Below are 17,693 nucleotides of genomic sequence, written 5' to 3' on the forward strand. Positions count from 1 at the left end.
GCAGAAATCCCTATTGATTTTTACAGTCAGATGAGTTCTGTCAATAGCTCTGGCCCACACTGTGATATCAATTCTTAAGCAGGAAAGATTTAACTTCACCCTTAACATCTTCCATAATATTTAAAACACAGTATTCAAGGATAGGTAGTTTCTTATTTTGTTTGGAGATGTGTTGTAGAAAAGTTTGTTTTTTCTATTTCCTTGCTTAAAACTCCACAGAAACATGCACTTTTTACCCTCATATAATTAACTAAATCCTTTGTACTAACCTTTTAGTAAGCAAAATGCTTAATGAACACAGCAACCTCTATTATTTATAAGATGTTTAAGCAACTGTGTGGTGGCCAGCAATCTCTCTTTTCCCTCTATAGTTTATAATTTCCAATCATGAAATAAAAGTGACCAGGACCAGGAGTAATAAACAATATTTATTCTTAAACCTGTTACATAAAAACTAGTATACATGATTTAATAAACTTGGCAATTTGCTGAAATTGAATTTGGTTACCACACAGTGGTTCACAAATCCGCCAGGGCCAGAGTTTAGAGCAGTTTTGTGCAGTTCCAATACACACTGACGAATGCTTCATAGTTTGAAATTAGTGCTTTCCTTGATGTGTGTTTGTTAATGGAAAGAGGCTGGAGCAGAGGCATTTAGGAAGCACTGACACCATTTCACATAGCTCCAGCTTCAGCTCAATGTCATGTGTCCAAAATACTCAAGTGGGCAGGACTGACAATCTCTACTGCATATGAACACAGAGATTATTACCTTAATTTCAAATAGCCTTACTGCCAGCTGATTAGTTCTTTTTCCAAAGAGTATTGCACAGAATAAATAACTTGTTATTGTGGGAAAAGTTTTTTGTATTTGCCCAAGGCAGAATTACTTATGATCACCTTCACGTTGGCTGTGCCATCTTCAGGCATAACATCCACTTCCTGAACTGTTGCTTCTTTATACAGCCAACTGAAAAGAGAAACTCATCAGCATCTTACAGGCTTTCAATAATGCACAAAACAAGGCCTTTATTTTACATCAAGTACATGACATTTATATACATTTTAAATGCAAGTAAGTCCACACTTTGAAACAAATAAGCCTAACAAAGGGAAACATTCTTATTTTTGCTCTCAAAATAAGCTACTCCTGTTCTGAAAAGAGGTATAATACTTCACAAAATGTCTAAGATTTGTGGTCTTTTATTGGATTCAACTGTGGCTGTAGCTCCAAAAGGTTGATCATTTGAAAAAAAATATTTGAATGCATATACATAGTAAATAAAACAATATAGAAGAATCACTTCTCATATGTCCTCCTACAAAAGAACACTTTAAAAAGCAGAATCTAGACTTCTTTGGGAGACTATATCATTTCATCTGAGTTTGGTCAGACAAAACTTCAAAAGTTGTCTCCCCATTCTTATCACAGATTGAAACCAAAATTAATACAATTTGTCAACTTCTCAGAAAATAAAGTTATATATGTGTATATGTGTGTGTGTGTGTATACACACACACCCCTGCCTTTCAAAAAGTCTAACTGTAGAAGTCACAATTATTTACCTTAGTTGAGGTCCAGCTAAGTTGACTTTAATTGTCAGAATCTTTTTCCCAGTTGTTTTCAAAACTATTCTCTCAATCTCCTCTTTCAGTTCTTCTAATCCATATCCAAGAAGAGCAGAAACAGCTATAGTATTTGTTTCAGGGGACTGATACCTGGAAGACAACAACTGTCAGCTAGAGATGTGCTGGCAGAGCAGATGACTTAACTGAGATGCCAGGAATTTAACAGCAGATGAGGGGTTGTACCTCTAAAAAGAGTAAAGGCTGGACATGTTCCAAAAAGACTATTTGGCTGTATATTAGGTTCTGGTGTCTGACTACACAGACATCTTATCTGCAGATGATAATGAGGTCTGATCTTATTTTACTTCTAAAGACAAGGCTCTCCAGATCCTTATATAAGGAAAGGACTGAGGAACCAGTATCCTAGCAGTGTATACAAAAGGTGGCTGGAAGCTCCCTGCAGGTCTGGAAAACTAGATTCTTTGCAAGTATTTGTAAATACTTGTAAATGCTACAATGCAACTAGGAAACACAAGTTAAAGTGCAATAACAGTTTTAGAACTGTACTTTTCCTCTTACCGTTCTATCAAATCCACTTTGTTATGAACTTCTACAACTGAATCCAGTAAATGGCTTGGAAGATTAAGATTCTTCAGAACAGACAAAACACTTGCTTTCTGGAGGGCAGTTTCTGGATGACTAATGTCCCTCACGTGAACTATTAAATCCTAGCAAATATAAGTACACAATATAATTACTGGTGATAATGGCTGTTTTAAAATAATATTTGGCATTTCTGTTTCATGAGACACATTCCTTTGTAGTGGAGAGTACACAGACAGGTTAACAAATTAAGCTGTATTTCTCGAACAGATTTCAAATCAAGACCAAATATTTACTCCAAAGTGGAAGGCTAGATGTGTAGCAGGTCTGTAGCTTGGTCCTTAGGTCCATAAAGGGTTGCAACTGCCTCATATGGCCTCAAAACAAACCCTCCCAACCAAGTTAGTTATGATTTTCTTAGGTTTCAGGGAGAAATTGGCTCATCCTTCCAAGCCAAGGTTGAGCAAAGATAGGGACTTGAAAAATACAGTGGAAAGAGAGGTAATATCCCTGAAGAAATCCAACACCAAAAAAACCCAAACACTGCTTGTGTAATTTTGGGGAGGTAAAGAAAGAACAGCTCAAACCCCACTTCAAAAAACTTGTAAGACGGGCGGTGATTTTTATCCTAGCCACCAGAAACTGGGATATTAGGTAACACATGCTTTTTGTAATGCAATAAAACACTCTAGAACTTTATTCTTTCCTGTAGCCTTTAGTACACCTGTGTCAGTGATGGAGAACCTCTGGTATGCAATAAATCTGTTGGCACAAACTGTATATACAGTATTAGACCTTGGTGCACCCATGAGCAGAGATGTGGGCAAGAAGCATATTGCAAGTGACACTACAGGCACCCAAAATATAGCAACCTTTTATTTTTAGAACCTGACTCGAAATGGTTCAGCATCTCGGGCCTACATATATTGTAAAAATTTCTAAACACTGAGGTCCAAAAGTAACATCTTGCATAAACTGCAATAACTAGGCAGAAAAGGACAAATAAAGACAGTTGGAGTCTTAGCTTTCAAAATGTCATTGTTGTGAGTTTTATATGTTAACTTGGTGTTTACATATCTGTGGGAATGTATATGAACTGTATGGCTCTCATGCCATTTGAAATTCATTTTAATAGCAAAGTCTTTGGAAAGTACATTTAAATTAATTTCCTGATTATTCACACCTACTGGGCTGTTATTTAATGGTACTGAAATAAATGTAATTTTAAACAAATTTCTAAAAAGTTTCTCCCTACACCTTTCTTTTAAAAAAGCTATTCTCAAAGATCTGTAAACCTCTATCTAGATTTTTACACAATTCTATTGGAACAGACATGAATACTTTGTATACATTTTATTTCTGAAATCTTGTCACTTAAAAATACACAAAACATAAAAGTGGAATACTGGCTTACCAGAAGATATTGTGCAATAGTGACAATAGTATCCACCACCAACCAAATGTTGCAATAAAGCTAGTCAGATGTGCCACTATAAACAGCAAGCCAGTTAACTCCCACCCCCTGCAAAGATGAAAACTGTCCCAAAGACAATAGGCCAGACATTGATATGTTTTAGAATCAATTACTTACTGAGTAAGCCACATCTTCTAACGTGGCTGAAAAGGACTCAATGAGATCATGGGGCAATTCAGAGAGAAACCCTATAGTGTCAACATAAATAACTGCCAGGTGTGAGGGTAGATAGCCAGCATGAGCTGTAATATCAAGAGTGGCAAACAGTTGATCTTGAGGCTGCAGTCCTTCATCTCCAGTCAATGCCTTGATCAAAGTGGTTTTCCCTAACAGAAATCAGAGCTGAATAAAACACAATTTAAACAGACTGCTTCAAGTAAGATTAACATACATGACTCAATGGGATACAGGAACTTTTACCCCTAGATCACCAGTGTAAATCCAGCTCATGTTGGTACTGATTGAAAATAATTACTATCTGCTGGCTGTCTCCAGAAAGTTATAAAGTTAGAATGGAGTCTTAACCTAGTATCCATTTTGACCAGTGATAAGGATACACATTAAGAGGCATAATCTCCCCTTGTACAGTATGCAGAATGCCTACTGACAATAATTGGAACTGAGCAATTATCCAGGGCAAAACATGGCTCTGGAAGTGCAGCAGATCTCACTAACAAAGAGCAAGCATTGTTTGCCTTTCTACCAAAATACTCATTGACGTGTACTCATTAGACAATCAGGGAACTAATTAAAATTCTGTAACACAAAGCCCATGCATGCTGAAACGGGATTTTGGCTAGTGCTTCTAATTAAATATTAGAAATGTAAGCTCTTCTGTGTTATAATTTCAGGAGTTTTTTCTTACCACAATTAGTGTAGCCCATTACTGAGATAACTGGAAACTCACGCCTTTCACGCTGAGTTCGGAGTACAGACCTCTTTCTTCTCAGCTTTTCCAGGGCATTCCTAATTTTAAATTCTTTTTCTTTCAAGAGACGATACTGCATTTCCATGAAAGTTTCGCCTAAAGAATATAAACTAATAAGTGGCTCAATAACCAATTAGAGATATGGAAATCAAGCTGTGTTAGAAAACTACTTAAAACAGTGATAGAGAACTGACAATAAAAATTCAAAGCAGTCTTAAGAATACATGGATTCAATTGCTTAACTAAGACAGAACCAAGACAAAGTTACAATTGACTTTTAAAGGTGTCATACCAGAGCAACCATATACGCTGCTCATTGCCCTTTTTGGCAACTAACACATCTTTAGGCATTTTAAAAATACTAATAATGTGGTCTGTGTATATGTATATGGTCATGTATGTCATCAGAATCATCCACTAAGCCCTACCTGAGCTCTGATTGGCTCAATTCTCAAATCATGAGTATTTATGACTCCACCCACCCGGGCAACTTACTCATGGAAAAATACATTAATTATGTATCCAAAATATTTAAGGTAGTTTTGTTTAATAAAAATACATTTTACAGGCTGTTTTATGTGTTTAATTAAATTCCTGCTACCAACCTAATGCAGCTTGACACAAGCCACGAGCAAACAGTTAAATTATCTAGTAAATAAGCAATATATCATTTCACCATTTTCTAACATACTAAAAATATACAATAAGAATCTGAAAATATTAAGCTATATAATTGCTTAAATAAACGTATACAGTTATAGTCAGTGTACCCTACTAGATAGCAAACAGCTGTACCAAATCTAGTATAAAGGCTCTATTTAGTTGTAAATTAACATATTTTAATGGTTATATCAGCCAATGAGAATGCACCTTTCTTTAGAAAACAAACTGAAGTACAAATGGAAAAGCTGACTAAAATCAATAATTTAAATCAAGACTTTCCACTTGGTGATTTAAATAATTATTTAAATTGATTTAAATAGTCTTTTCTTAAATCAATCCACCCTGGTCACAACTACCACGACTTCCAAAAAGCAATTAAACCTGATCGTAGATTATAGAGGATAATCCTACAGTTCACATAAATATTTACACTTTACCTGAACCCATGATGTATCTTGATCCACCTCTTTGCTGATCTAACTGAGACATCTCATTTTTCAGATTTGTTCTGGCAATGGAAGAAGAGTAACATTTGTACCAAAGTAAATACAGTGACTTTAATTAAAGGATCTTAAAATTACTTCACGAACATGGCTAAGTAGTAATAACTTAATATTACAGCTGGGAAAGCTGGGACACAGAGAAGTTAAGTGACTAGCCCAAGGCCATATGATGGCTAAGTGGCATTATTGGGAATGGAATCCAAATTTCCTGGCTCCCCAACAGACAACACAGTTAGCAAATAACTGCAGAAAAAATGACAGAGCCAAAATTTCAGGGAGCCAATCATACTCTCAAATGCACATACATAACTCCCACTGACTTCAGTCAGGGATAGGAATGATAATTATACAAAATATACCATATACTTTATTAAACTTGCCAGTACACCTCTACCCCGATATAACGTGACCCGATATAACACAAATTTGGATATAACGCGGTAAAGCAGCGCTCGGGTGGGGGGGGCTGCGCACTCCGGCCGATCAAAGCAAGTTCGATATAACGCGGTTTCACCTATAACGCAGTAAGATTTTTTGGCTCCCGAGGACAGCGTTATATCGGGGTAGAGGTGTATTTGATGTGGAATACATACATAAATCAACCAGACTCTAATCTGGTATTCTCAACTCCTCTGTTGAGAGCTAAAATTCTAATCCTATATACTATAAATTTGCCATATATTTTCTAAGAATAAAGTTGCTGCTGCTGTTCCTGGCAGGTTACTGGGATTGGGATGAACTAGAAATTCACACGAGAAATTTATTTGGTAAGGATATCTCGTGAACGGCTTCTTCTTCTTTTCTTTCTTTCTTTTTTTTGTGCTAGTCAATGGTGAAAAGCTTAAAGCAATGCTATATTCTAATCTGTTCTGGACAGTTTATGGCATAACATGCTATAAAGCATATTATACAAAAAAGAACCATTGACTTCCCCCCCTCAAGAATAGTACTAACATTTTAGTGATTGTGAAGAAAATGCCTTTATATTATATGCCTTTATATTATATCGAAATACTAACATCTGCTATTTGCACAATCAAAGGTACCTGAGAAGCGGGATTTCAGCCAACGCGATCTGAAGTTTTGCCTCCTTAGTCCGAGCATTACAACGAAAAATATGAAGGACAACTGTGTATCTGTCAAAAACTGTCACTCCCCAAGCATCTTCCAGTTCTTTCTTTAAAAAGATAAGATAACCTGAGAGTTTTTTAGGACAATGTAGATAAGTCAATTTGCATGCAGCAGGGTGAAGAAATTAAACTGCAGAGCGACAAGGTAGGTGAGGTATATCTTATTGGACCAACTTCTGTCGGTGAGAGAGACAAGCTTGCGAGCTTACACAGAGTTCTTTTTCTGCTGTAAGCTGGTTCAGCCCTGATTCAGTAAGGTGCTTAAGTATGAGTAGCCCCAGTGAAGTTCATTGGACTGCTCATGTGCTTAAAGTTACACACATTCTTAAATACCTTGTTGAATCATGGCCACTGTCATGTTAAATTATGTCCAAGATTTAAGTTTGGTAAAACAAGCTTTTACAAAACCTAATATGAATAGAAAGATTTCCACAAATGAGAGGACGACGAAAAACTGGTAAACTTTTGGGGAAAATGTGTCTTCTTAAAATCTTTTCACAAAGGCTATCCATAATCGTCTAAACATTTAAAATTAAATTTAAATAAAACCACTTTGTAAGGAATAATATTCTATTGCAGAGTTTGCAACCAAAACAGTGCAGGATGCTGCTTATGCATGAGAACTAGAAAGTGACACTATTTTCAGTGCTTTTCTAAAATTGCCTATCACTACAATGTCTAAGGGACAAGTACCAGTGGTTTCTATTTCCCTAAATGAAATGCAAAAAATAAAAGCACAGCATAAATAGTGAAAAGCATATTCATTTTTAATTTTTCCAGTTTTCATCATCAAAGGAATCATCAGTAATTAAGTTAAGGTTTTTTAAAATTTATAAATTGTTACTTTTTAAGTATGTTTTAAAGGGACACCGGTAAGTGTAAAGAAAAGAAGTACATGAAAATTCAAATATATGTGTAGCTTGCATTTATAACTAATTTCATGTTAAATATTAATGCCTAGCATTTTAACATAGAGCACATTTCATCCCAAAATCCTGAAGTGCTTTACAAAGAAGGCTAAGTTTCCCCCCAATTTACAGATGGAGATATTGAGGCACAAAAGTTAAGTGACTTGTCCAAGATACCAATGAATCAGTGGCAGAGCTGGGAGTAGAACCCAGATTAAAAGACTACCAGGATGTTGGTGAGCCAAATTCAGCCATGAAGTAAGAGGCATAATGCTCAATAAAGTCAATGGAACTAGGTTTGATTACACCAGGCATAAATGTGGCCAGATTGCCTTCAAAAAATGTCATGTGCAGCTTTTGAGTCAAAAGTAGGTCTTTACTTTTCAGAGCATCAGTACATTCCAAACACAATCTTTGGATGTAGAAGAGTGGTGGGCAACCTGTAGCCTGCACGTGGCCCATCAGTGTAATCCGCTGGTGGGCCACTAGACAGTTTGTTTACATTTGCACGGCTGCCCGCAGCTCCGTGGCTGGATTACCCTGATGGGATTGCCCACCACTGATGTAGAACATAAAAAATACACTTAAATATTGTTTTTTAAATTACCTTTGTCAGTGGAGAGAGCCTTTCTATATTCAAGAAGACAGCTGTTATGTGCGGTAATCCTTTAATCTTTTCTAAATAAAGAGGATTGCACTGTGTAATTTTGTAATGGTTCATGCCAATCTAGAGCAAAAAGGCTATTTTAATTATATGTTAAAAAGTGAATGCAGTGTTCATGAAATAACAGACTGACAGTACACAAAAGTACACTCTTTGTTCACAGAACAGGCATAGCAGCACATGCTTTCACATTGTGCGACTATGTGTTTCAAGTGTATTCTAAAAGGCCTACCAACAAGGATGAGAGGATCAAGTTCTGCTTCCAGGCCCATTCAGTCCATGGATTATGGGCTGTTGAGATTGCCAACAAACATGCTAGGATGCTTCTTGCTGTCACATGGAGACTAAGAAGAGTACTAGGGCCCAGATCCACAAAAGGATTTAGGTGCCTAAGTGTAAAATGTAGGTGAAAATGAAATCCTCAAAATCGCTGTTCAGCTGTCACCTTACCCTGCAGGGGCCCAAACTCCCACGCTGTACATTTTTGCTGTGAAAGTCCCTTATGCGCCTAAATTTCTGCCTCTAGGCATGCACATTGCTGCCTTAGGCAGTGCCTGGACACCTTTATTACACCTAAGCCCCAATGCACTCCTCCAACCAGGTGACGATAGGTGTTCTCCCTCCTACTTGGTACATACAAAATGGCAGCGGGGGGCGGCTCTCCCTGATTCTCTAGACAGTGGGCTAAAGGGTACTCACCCAGGATATGGGAGACCCTGGTTCAAGTCCTCCCTCTTCCTGAACAGATGTCTCCCAACTAACCACTGGGCTATAGGATAGTCTGACATTGGTCTCTCTCATCTCTCCTACTGAGCAAGTCAACTTTGTAGAACTACTTAAATATGCATTGGGCCAGAGAGCATGAGAATGACTCTATAGTCCAGTGGTTAGGGCATTCACCTGAAAGGTGTGAAACCCATGTTTACATCGCTTAACTTCATCAGGTGGGGGTGGGAACTGAACCGGGGACTCCTACATCCCAGGTGAGTGCTCTACCCACTGGGCTAACAGGGCCGCCCAGAGGATTCAGGGGGTCTGGGGAAAGCAGGGGAGTAGACATAAAGGCGCCACCCGCTGCGGCACTTGTACTCACCAGGTGGCGCTCCAAGTCTGCGGCGGCGGCGGGTCCTTCACTCGCTCCGCGTCTTCAGCAGCACTGAAGAACCCGCTGCCGAAGTGCCGCCAAAGACCCGGAGCGACTGAAGGGCCCGCCACTGAAGACCCGGACCACCGCCGGGTGAGGAGCCAGGGAAGAGATTCTCGGCCAGGGCTCATGGGGCCCCTGTGGGCCCGAGGCAAATTGTCCCACTTGCTCCCACCTCTGGGCGGCCCTGTGGGCTAAAGGTTATAAGGGAGATCCACTTGCACCAGCAATTTTGTGTGGAGTTAGGCATGTGCAGCCACCATCCTTGCAAGAAACAGCTTAGGTGACTGACTCCAAGAGAGCGTTCACGGCTGTGGATCCCAAGCAGAGATGTCTCCATAGGTGCCAATTCCATGGGTGCTCCAGCCCTGGAGCACCCATGGAAAAAGTTAGCGGGTGCTTACAGCCCATTGACAGCCAATCTTCCCCCCTTCCCCCAGTGCAGGAGGCGGTGGGAGGGAGGGGGAGAAGCAGGGACAGGATGCGCTCGGGGCCAGGAAGAGGTGGGGGTGCGACCTTGGGGGAAGGGGTGGAGTGGGAGCAGAAAGAGGCAGGGCTTGGGGGAAGGAGGTGGGGTGGGGCCCAGGGTGGGGGCTTGGAGGAAGGGATGGAGTGTGGGCAGGCCTGGGTGGAGGTGGCGAGTCAAGCACCCCCCAGGTAGAGAGGAAATTGGCGTTTGTGTGTGTCTCCCTCCAGCCTAGATTGAGGTGCCCAACTCCCTGAGGGGCAGGGCTTAGGACACACTCCTCTTGTTGGCATCTGCTACTGGCTAGTTTGTGGATTCTGCTGAGTAGCTGGGCCCTTAAGGTATTTAGAATCATACTATATATCACACATTTAGGGCTTGTCTTCACTGTACTGTTAGCTCAAGTTAAAATTCGAGTTTTGACCCACACCCAACTTCCATCCACAACACAAATCTCTAGCTCAACTTAAGTGCTTTAGGCTTGAGCTAGCTGGACTGGCAGGGAGGTGGGTTGGAAATTGAGTGCTACTGATGCTCAAGCTAGCAGTGAGGATTCAAGAGCTGGAGTTATAGCTCATCCAATCATTCTGTAGTGCAAATGTTGTTTCACAGCATGATCACTCTCACTTGAGCTAGACTAGGTCGAGCAGAGTAACTCAAGTGTACTAACTCATGTTAACTGTTACAGTAAAAACAAGTCCTTACAGCAAGTATTGGTTATTTCCATCTTTCATGTTTTTAATCAACATCTCCGAAGCCTGTTTGTAAACCTGCCTATGGAGTAGACAAAACCTTAGCTCTCTCCTGTGTCTGCAATAATAATTAATTAGCTTAAGAAGGGTAAAAATCTTTCACTTAGTATGATATATTGAATTAAGAAATCTTTAGTTTTCTTCTTACCTGTCAGAATCTGAAAATTTCCTTTGCCAAAAATAAACTTCTTGTCGGGAGTTTTTGTAGACAGAATTATTTTATCTAAAACTGTCCAATTATGAAGGGTGTTTATTAGAGCAACAGCTTCAGCGATCTGTAATTCAGCTTTAGTATTAGAAAAAGAAAAAAGGTTATAGTATACAGTCCTAACTCTGCACACAGATTTCCAACATTTGCAATAAGAACATAAACAGTGAGGCCTGGTCTACACTTAAAAAAGTTTTGCCAGCATAGCTCTGTTGGTTAGGAATGTGGAAAAATTATAGCCCTCACCAACATAAATAGGACAGCAAAAGCCCTAGATTAGATGTAGTTATACCAGCAAAAAAGTCCTTTTCATTTGAGGAACTGGTATAAACTATATTGGCAAAAAATCTGCACAAATTAACAAGGAAATTACATAGTTATTTGCATCAACATTGTATTTCAGTCCTAAAAGGGTTACTATCATAATTTTTGTTTAACCCTACTTACAGAAAGATGGTGGGAAAATTGTGACAGCAAAACAATGTTGCTAATGCCTTACTGCTTTGTAGAAATATTTAAAGAACTTCTAGAGTCGTTCACATTGTTCCCGACATCATCAGTGATGCTGGTTCATAGACAGAACAACAACAGGCAGCCATACTGACTCCTGCTTTACTAGAAACATAAATAGATTTCAAACGGTTCACAACCATCCTCTTTGTCTTTCTGGCTAGACAGAAGGAAGAGAGTGCAAAACTTTCTTTTGTTTGTAACATGAGATAATGGTACAGAAATGGAAGAGAACCACTGACCCAGTTTGTTTCATGTGTATCTTAGTACATCTAGTAGTTTTGAAAACAGCACTTCCGAAAACAGTTCACAACACAGGTTGTGGCCAGCAACATGGACAAACTAGAATTAAATTTAGATAAACTTCCTATGAGTGAGATAAATTGAAATTAGGCTGAAGAATAGTCTCCCAAAGAAAGTGGTGGAAGTCCCATAATTTGTGCCTTAAAGTTATACTGGACAAAACAGTTTCCTCATCAGATTGGCTGCATTGGTTGAGGCACAAGTCTACTAAAGTGGCAGTGAAGGGATGATATCTGAAAATCACTAACAGCTGTTACGACCATATTAGAAACATTCCTATTAATAAGACTGGTAAAGAAGAGGACAAGGAATCAAATGCAAATGTAAAATACCCTAAACTATATGATCTCTAGTGCTTTCTGTTACAGATTTCTGCAGGACAGGAGCATTTGGAGTGGTGTCACCCAAGACAAAACTCCTTACTATCCCAGAGAGACTGACATGTCTATAACTAGCTGCAGTTGTGGAGAAATGAAACCAGACACAACTCAGTACGCCTTATCAAGGCCCCGATCCTGGAAACATGCATTTGCTTAACTTTAAGCACATTAGCAACCCCATGAGACTATTCATGTAGGGGCTTATCTTCAGTGCCTTGTTAGCTTGAGGTATAATTTGAGTGTTGCCCCTAACTTGACTCCTGTGCACACACAAAAATCTGTAGCACGAGTTAAGTGGTGCTTTAGACTTGAACTAACTGGACTGTTGGAACATTTGTCTTGAAACTCAAGTGACGCTGATGTTTGAGCTAATAATGTAATGGGGACTCAGTTACTCTGTGTGGCTCTAATGCTGTTTTGCAGCAGATAGCCTAGCATGAGTTGGAGTGGTTATGCTGCAATCTCAGTCAACTTGAGTACAGATAACTAGAGCTAACACTGAAGTGAAGACAAGCCCTGAATAAAGTTGATCATGTCCATAAGTGTTTTTAGAATCAAGACCTAAGTTTGCAACAAATCACTGTCAATGTGGCATTAAGTATTTAAAAGGGGGAACATACATTGATCTAGAACTGTTGGCCATTTTGACTTTGTATCTTGATAATGTGAAAGAAATATATAGCAAACCTCTTAAAAAATATAAATTGTTCTCTGGTTGTTTGCCAAACATTCCTGCTTGCCTCCCAAGTTAAAGTTTATATTTAGAATTATAGAATCATGGACATGTAAGACTAGAAGGGACCTTGAGAGCTCATCACGTCTAGCCGCTTACCTTGAGGAAAGCCTAAGTAAACCTAGATCATCTCTGACAAGTGTTTGTCCAACCTGTTCTTAAAAACCTCCAGTGATGGAGATTCCACAATCTCACTTGGAAGTCCATGCCAGAGCTTAACTACCCTTAGGGCTTGTCTACACTACCGCGGTAGTTCGACGGCTGGCAATCGAACTTCCGGGTTCGATTTATCGCGTCTGGTGTGGACGCGATAATTCGAACCAGGAAGTGCTCGCCGTCGACTGCGGTACTCCACCTCAGCGAGAGGAGTACCGCGGAGTCGACGGGGGAGCCTGCCTGCCGTGTGTGGACCGCGTCTGAACCGCGGTAAATTCGAACTAAGGTATGTCGACTTCAGCTACGTTATTCACGTAGCTGAAGTTGCGTACCTTAGATCGAATTGGGGTGTTAGTGTAGACCAGGCCTTATAGTTAGATTTTCCTAATATCTAACCTAAATCTCCCATGGTGCCATTAGGCCATTACTTCTTGTCCTACCGCCTGTAGAGATGGAGAACAATTGCTCATTGTTCGCTTTGTAACAACATTTAACATACTTGAAGATTTATTTAATTCATAAAGATCCTGAAGAAGCTGACATGATAGGAGGGGCACACAAGCATTTTTCATTACACAGAGGCTAAGTTAGTAAGGGTACGTCCGGATCGGCGGGTAGCAATCGATTTATCAGGGATCGATTTATCGCGTGTAGTGTAGACAGGATAAATTGATCCCCGATCGCTCTCCCGTCGACAGCTGAACTCCAGCAGCGCGAGAGGCGGAAGCGAAGTCGACGGGGGAACCGCGGCCGTCGATCCAGTGCCGCGAGGACACAAAGTACGTAATTTTAATTCGATCTAAGATACGTCGACTTCAGCTACGCTATTCTCGTGGCTGAAGTTGCGTCTCTTAGATCGATTCCCCCCGTGTAGACCAGGCCTCAATCTACTGTGCTACAATCTGTCAAGTGTGAGTGTTTGAGTAGTTAGCTTTGGAGAGGTTCCCATCTCCACTGCAAAAAAAGCTGAGTGTTGTTTTTCAAGATAGCGTAAAAGCCTCATAAAGACAAGGCCCAGGCAGTTTTCACCGTGAGGAAACGACTCAAGGTAAATCCCAGGCGGGGGAGTAGGGTCCCGTGTCAGCCCGCTACGTCAAGGTAAAAACGACCTGTGCCTTCCCTCCACTAGGATGTTACCCTAAGGAAGACGCATCTCCCTGCACAGGGAAAAGAAAGAGCCAGAGGATTGGAGGGGCCGAGGCTGGTGCCCCGATCACTGGGGACCGTGGGGGGAGGGGGGGGAGTCCCACGCACCTCACCTGTGGTGAGTTGGGGCTTTTTCGCTCCCCACTTGACGGCCGGGTGCACCACGAGCAGCCGCTGGGCCCCGGGAGGCGGCCCTGGGGCCAGCAGCTCCTCCAGCTCCGCTTCATCACCATCCTCCCCCTCGCTGTACGCCGCCCCCCTCCCGCGCCCCACGCTCCGGGGCGGCTCCCCCTGGCCCGGCGGCCCCAGCGCGGCGCGGAGGCACCAGGCGCCCCCAGTGCTGAGGAGCCGGGCGGGCGGCCGGGGGAGCAGCGGGCAGAGCCTCCCGGCCGCTGCGGCGCGGAGCCCCCGGGCGCACAGAGCGGCGGCCCCTCGGAGCAGGAGCCCGGACCCCATCGCCCGCCCTGGTACCGCGAGAGGGGTGGCCTGGCGCTCGGACGCCGTTAGGCCTGCGCGAGGGGTACGTGCTCGTGCTCGCGCTCCGCTTCCCACGTAGGTTCTCCAGGAAACCACCACGGCCGCCGCCAGACACGTTCCGCGGCGCGCCCGCGCCCCAAGCCCCGCCCCCTCGCTGCTTCTTTTGGGCGGGGTCTGTTTCCTGGGTGGGCGGGGCTTTGACTGCCGGGATGGGCCCGCGGGAAGAGGAATTTATTAATTGTAGTGAGTGACGGCTCGACTGCGTCACGTGATACTCAGCTGCACTCCGGTAGGCCGACTTGGCGCACGCGCTCTCGCGTACCAATGGATTGGGGCCTCTTGAGTGGTCGCCGCCGTGTTTGAGGCCGGGGCGTGTGCGGCGCGGGATCGCGCAGTGTCTGGGTAGCGCGCGCGGGTGTCACGGGCTTGTGTTCTAGAGCGTCAGGGGTGAGTCTTGTCCTTAATGCTCCCCCCCGGAGGGGCTGTCCGTACCTCCTGCCCATGTATTGCCTTGGCACCCCTGCGCTGTGCTGCGCCTCTCTCGCATCCCATCCCCCTGTGCTACACTGTACGGCACCCCTCTTGCACTGGATTTTCCTGCGCTGCATCCCCTTGTGTTACAATGTACTGCATCCCCTCTTGCATTACACCTGTGCTGCACTGAACCCCTTCTGCTCTGCATCCTCCTGCACTACAGTGCAACCCTTTACCATATCCGTCTTGCGTTGCAAACCAGCTGTGATACAGTGAGCACCCTCTACACTGCAGACTACTACTGCACCCTGTCATGCATTTTGACCCCGGCTTTGCTATGCTGTATTTCACCCTTTTTCACTGCACCAAGGTCCACCTTTACAGTCAGTTGTATCCCTTTCTTTGTATTATATCATTGCAGCCCCAAAATGACTAATTGGTCATGTTATCTGCAATGCCCAAGGATTGCGTCTCATTCAGTGGAGGGATGCCGGCATATTTCCTGTGGTCTCTGTAATGGTGCAATGATAAATATGAACCCACAGTATGTCCTCTAGTTACCTTTTAAAACCCCGCTTGATCTGTAGGACTGTTCGTAGGCACTAGATGCTACTATTGCCACCTTACCCTCACAATCCATTATTCTTTTATTTTGAAGTCACTACCCTTAAAATGGCTTGCTTTTTTGGCTTTCTCTTTTAACTTGATTATAGAAGATTTGCCTTGCTAACCTCTAGCCATTCTTTTTCTTGACAGGTTTCTCTGACAAGAACCAAGGAAGTGGAGTTTAGTTTCTGCTGCTCTTATTTAGGGTTACCATAGTCCCGGTTTCCCCAGAAAAGCCTCTTTTTTGAGCCTGCTTTCCCTGTCCCAGCGGGGTTTTCAAATAACAGCAAATGTCCCGGATTTTACAGAGCAGAGAAGCTGCAGTTCAGAAAGAGCCACAATTGATCAGCTCCCCAGTTGGTCAATCCCCTGTATCCACCGCTGATTGGGCCATTCCCTTGCATCCGCAGCTGACTGGTCCTTTCCCCTACAAGTCACAGCTGCTGAATCCTGCCCACCCATGCCCCCTTGCCCTGCTCAGCCCTGGGGAAGGGATCTCACGGGGAGGTGCTGACTGACAACTGTCACTGTGTCCTGGGCTTGTGCCAGCCACCCTGCCACTGTGACAGGGAGTGACACTGCTCCCCCATCTCCTGTGAGTACTCCTGCTGCAGGTACGCCCCCTTCGGCTTCCCTTCCCTCCCTTCCCATTCCCTTCACCCCCTGCAGTGTCTGCTTTTTGGGAACTTGAAATATGGTAACCCTACTCTTATTCCCATTCCTGGCGAAGTTTCCTGAAAGTGGTGTGGATCATGTTAACTTGGTTTTTACTCTGCTGAAATGATGTAACGGAAATGATAGCCAAGCCCAACACAGCCACTAACCTCCCCAGCCAAAAGTAAGTCCTGACAATGAGGAGTTTCTAAAATACATTGGTATTTTGGTGAATTGCCCTTGTCTAATGACTCCTGCAGTCACTGGGTGGATCCATGATGCATGGCTTTGGGGGATTCTCTCTACTGATTATATGCTGTACTAACTCCTACTTTTGTTGCCTCATTGATTACCTCCTCCCTTCCTTGAAAGATTCAAAGTCTAGTTTGATCTGCCTAAGTTATTCCATGACTTTTGGCCCTCATTGATTTCAGGCAGAGTCTGCCTGCCCTGAAAAATTTGCAGAATCTTGACCTAAATGATTTGTTCCCTTTATTGTTCCCTTATAAGCAGGCCACGAAAGAATTTGAGAAGCAACTTTCTAAAGATACACACACTAACAGTAAGAATTTTTTAAAGTACACCAGAAGCAGGAAGCCTGTTAAACAGGCAATGGGGCCACTATACGACTGAGATATTAAGGGAGTACTCAAGGAAGACAAAGTCACTGCAGAGAAGCTAAATGAATTCTTTGTCACAGTGTTTGCTGCAAAAGAGGTGGGAGAAATACCCACATCAAAGCTATGCTTTTTGGGTGACAGATCTGAAGTACTGTCCCACACTGATGTGTCAATAGAAGAGGTTTTAGAACAAATTGATAAATTAAACAGTAATAAATCACCAGGACCAGATGGTATTCACCAGAGAGTTCTGAAGGAACTCAAATATGAAATTGCAGAACTGTATTGTTACAACCTATTGCTGAAACAAGCCTCTGTGCCAGATGACTGGAAGGTAGCTAATGTAATGGTGATTTTTAAAAAGGGCTCCAGGTGCAATCCTGGCAATTATAGGCCTTTGGGTGTAATTTCAGCACCAGATGAAATAATTGGTAGGAACTATAGTAAAGAATAGAATTATCATAAACATAGATGAACACAATATGTTGGGGGGAAGAGTCAACATTGCTTTTGTAAAGGGAAGTCATGCATCACCAATCTATTAGATTCTTTGAGGGGTTGAAAAACGCGGACATGGGTGATCTGGTAGGTACTTGGATTTTCAGAAGACCTTTGGCAGGGT

At 42.4% G+C, this 17,693-nt stretch overlaps 2 protein-coding genes across 2 annotated transcripts in view; one reads left to right on the forward strand and one right to left on the reverse strand.

The window, feature by feature from the left end:
- Positions 1–650: 650 nt before the first annotated feature.
- On the reverse strand, positions 651–14,765 carry LOC112110510 (putative GTP-binding protein 6). The gene is made up of 10 exons (XM_024205548.3): positions 14,354–14,765; positions 10,953–11,090; positions 8,386–8,456; positions 6,787–6,917; positions 5,675–5,745; positions 4,512–4,670; positions 3,764–3,972; positions 2,149–2,297; positions 1,567–1,719; positions 651–970 (listed from the first exon to the last, which is right to left on the reverse strand). Exons 1-10 carry the CDS (start codon positions 14,694–14,696, stop codon positions 847–849), a joined length of 1,548 nt encoding a protein of 515 aa, XP_024061316.1. The 5' UTR covers positions 14,697–14,765; the 3' UTR covers positions 651–846.
- A 306-nt stretch (positions 14,766–15,071) lies between these two features.
- Positions 15,072–17,693, forward strand: part of LOC113406200 (cohesin subunit SA-2-like) — an 83,293-nt gene continuing 80,671 nt past the window's right edge. The window contains exons 1-2 of the mRNA XM_029911081.1: positions 15,072–15,164; positions 15,948–16,635. The gene's annotated coding sequence lies outside the window, so the exon portion shown is untranslated. The remainder of the gene's footprint in view (positions 15,165–15,947; positions 16,636–17,693) is intronic.

Source organism: Terrapene carolina, unplaced genomic scaffold, assembly GCF_002925995.2.
Source record: "Terrapene carolina triunguis isolate 2854851 unplaced genomic scaffold, T_m_triunguis-2.0 Scaffold23, whole genome shotgun sequence".
Classification (NCBI taxonomy): domain Eukaryota; kingdom Metazoa; phylum Chordata; order Testudines; family Emydidae; genus Terrapene; species Terrapene triunguis.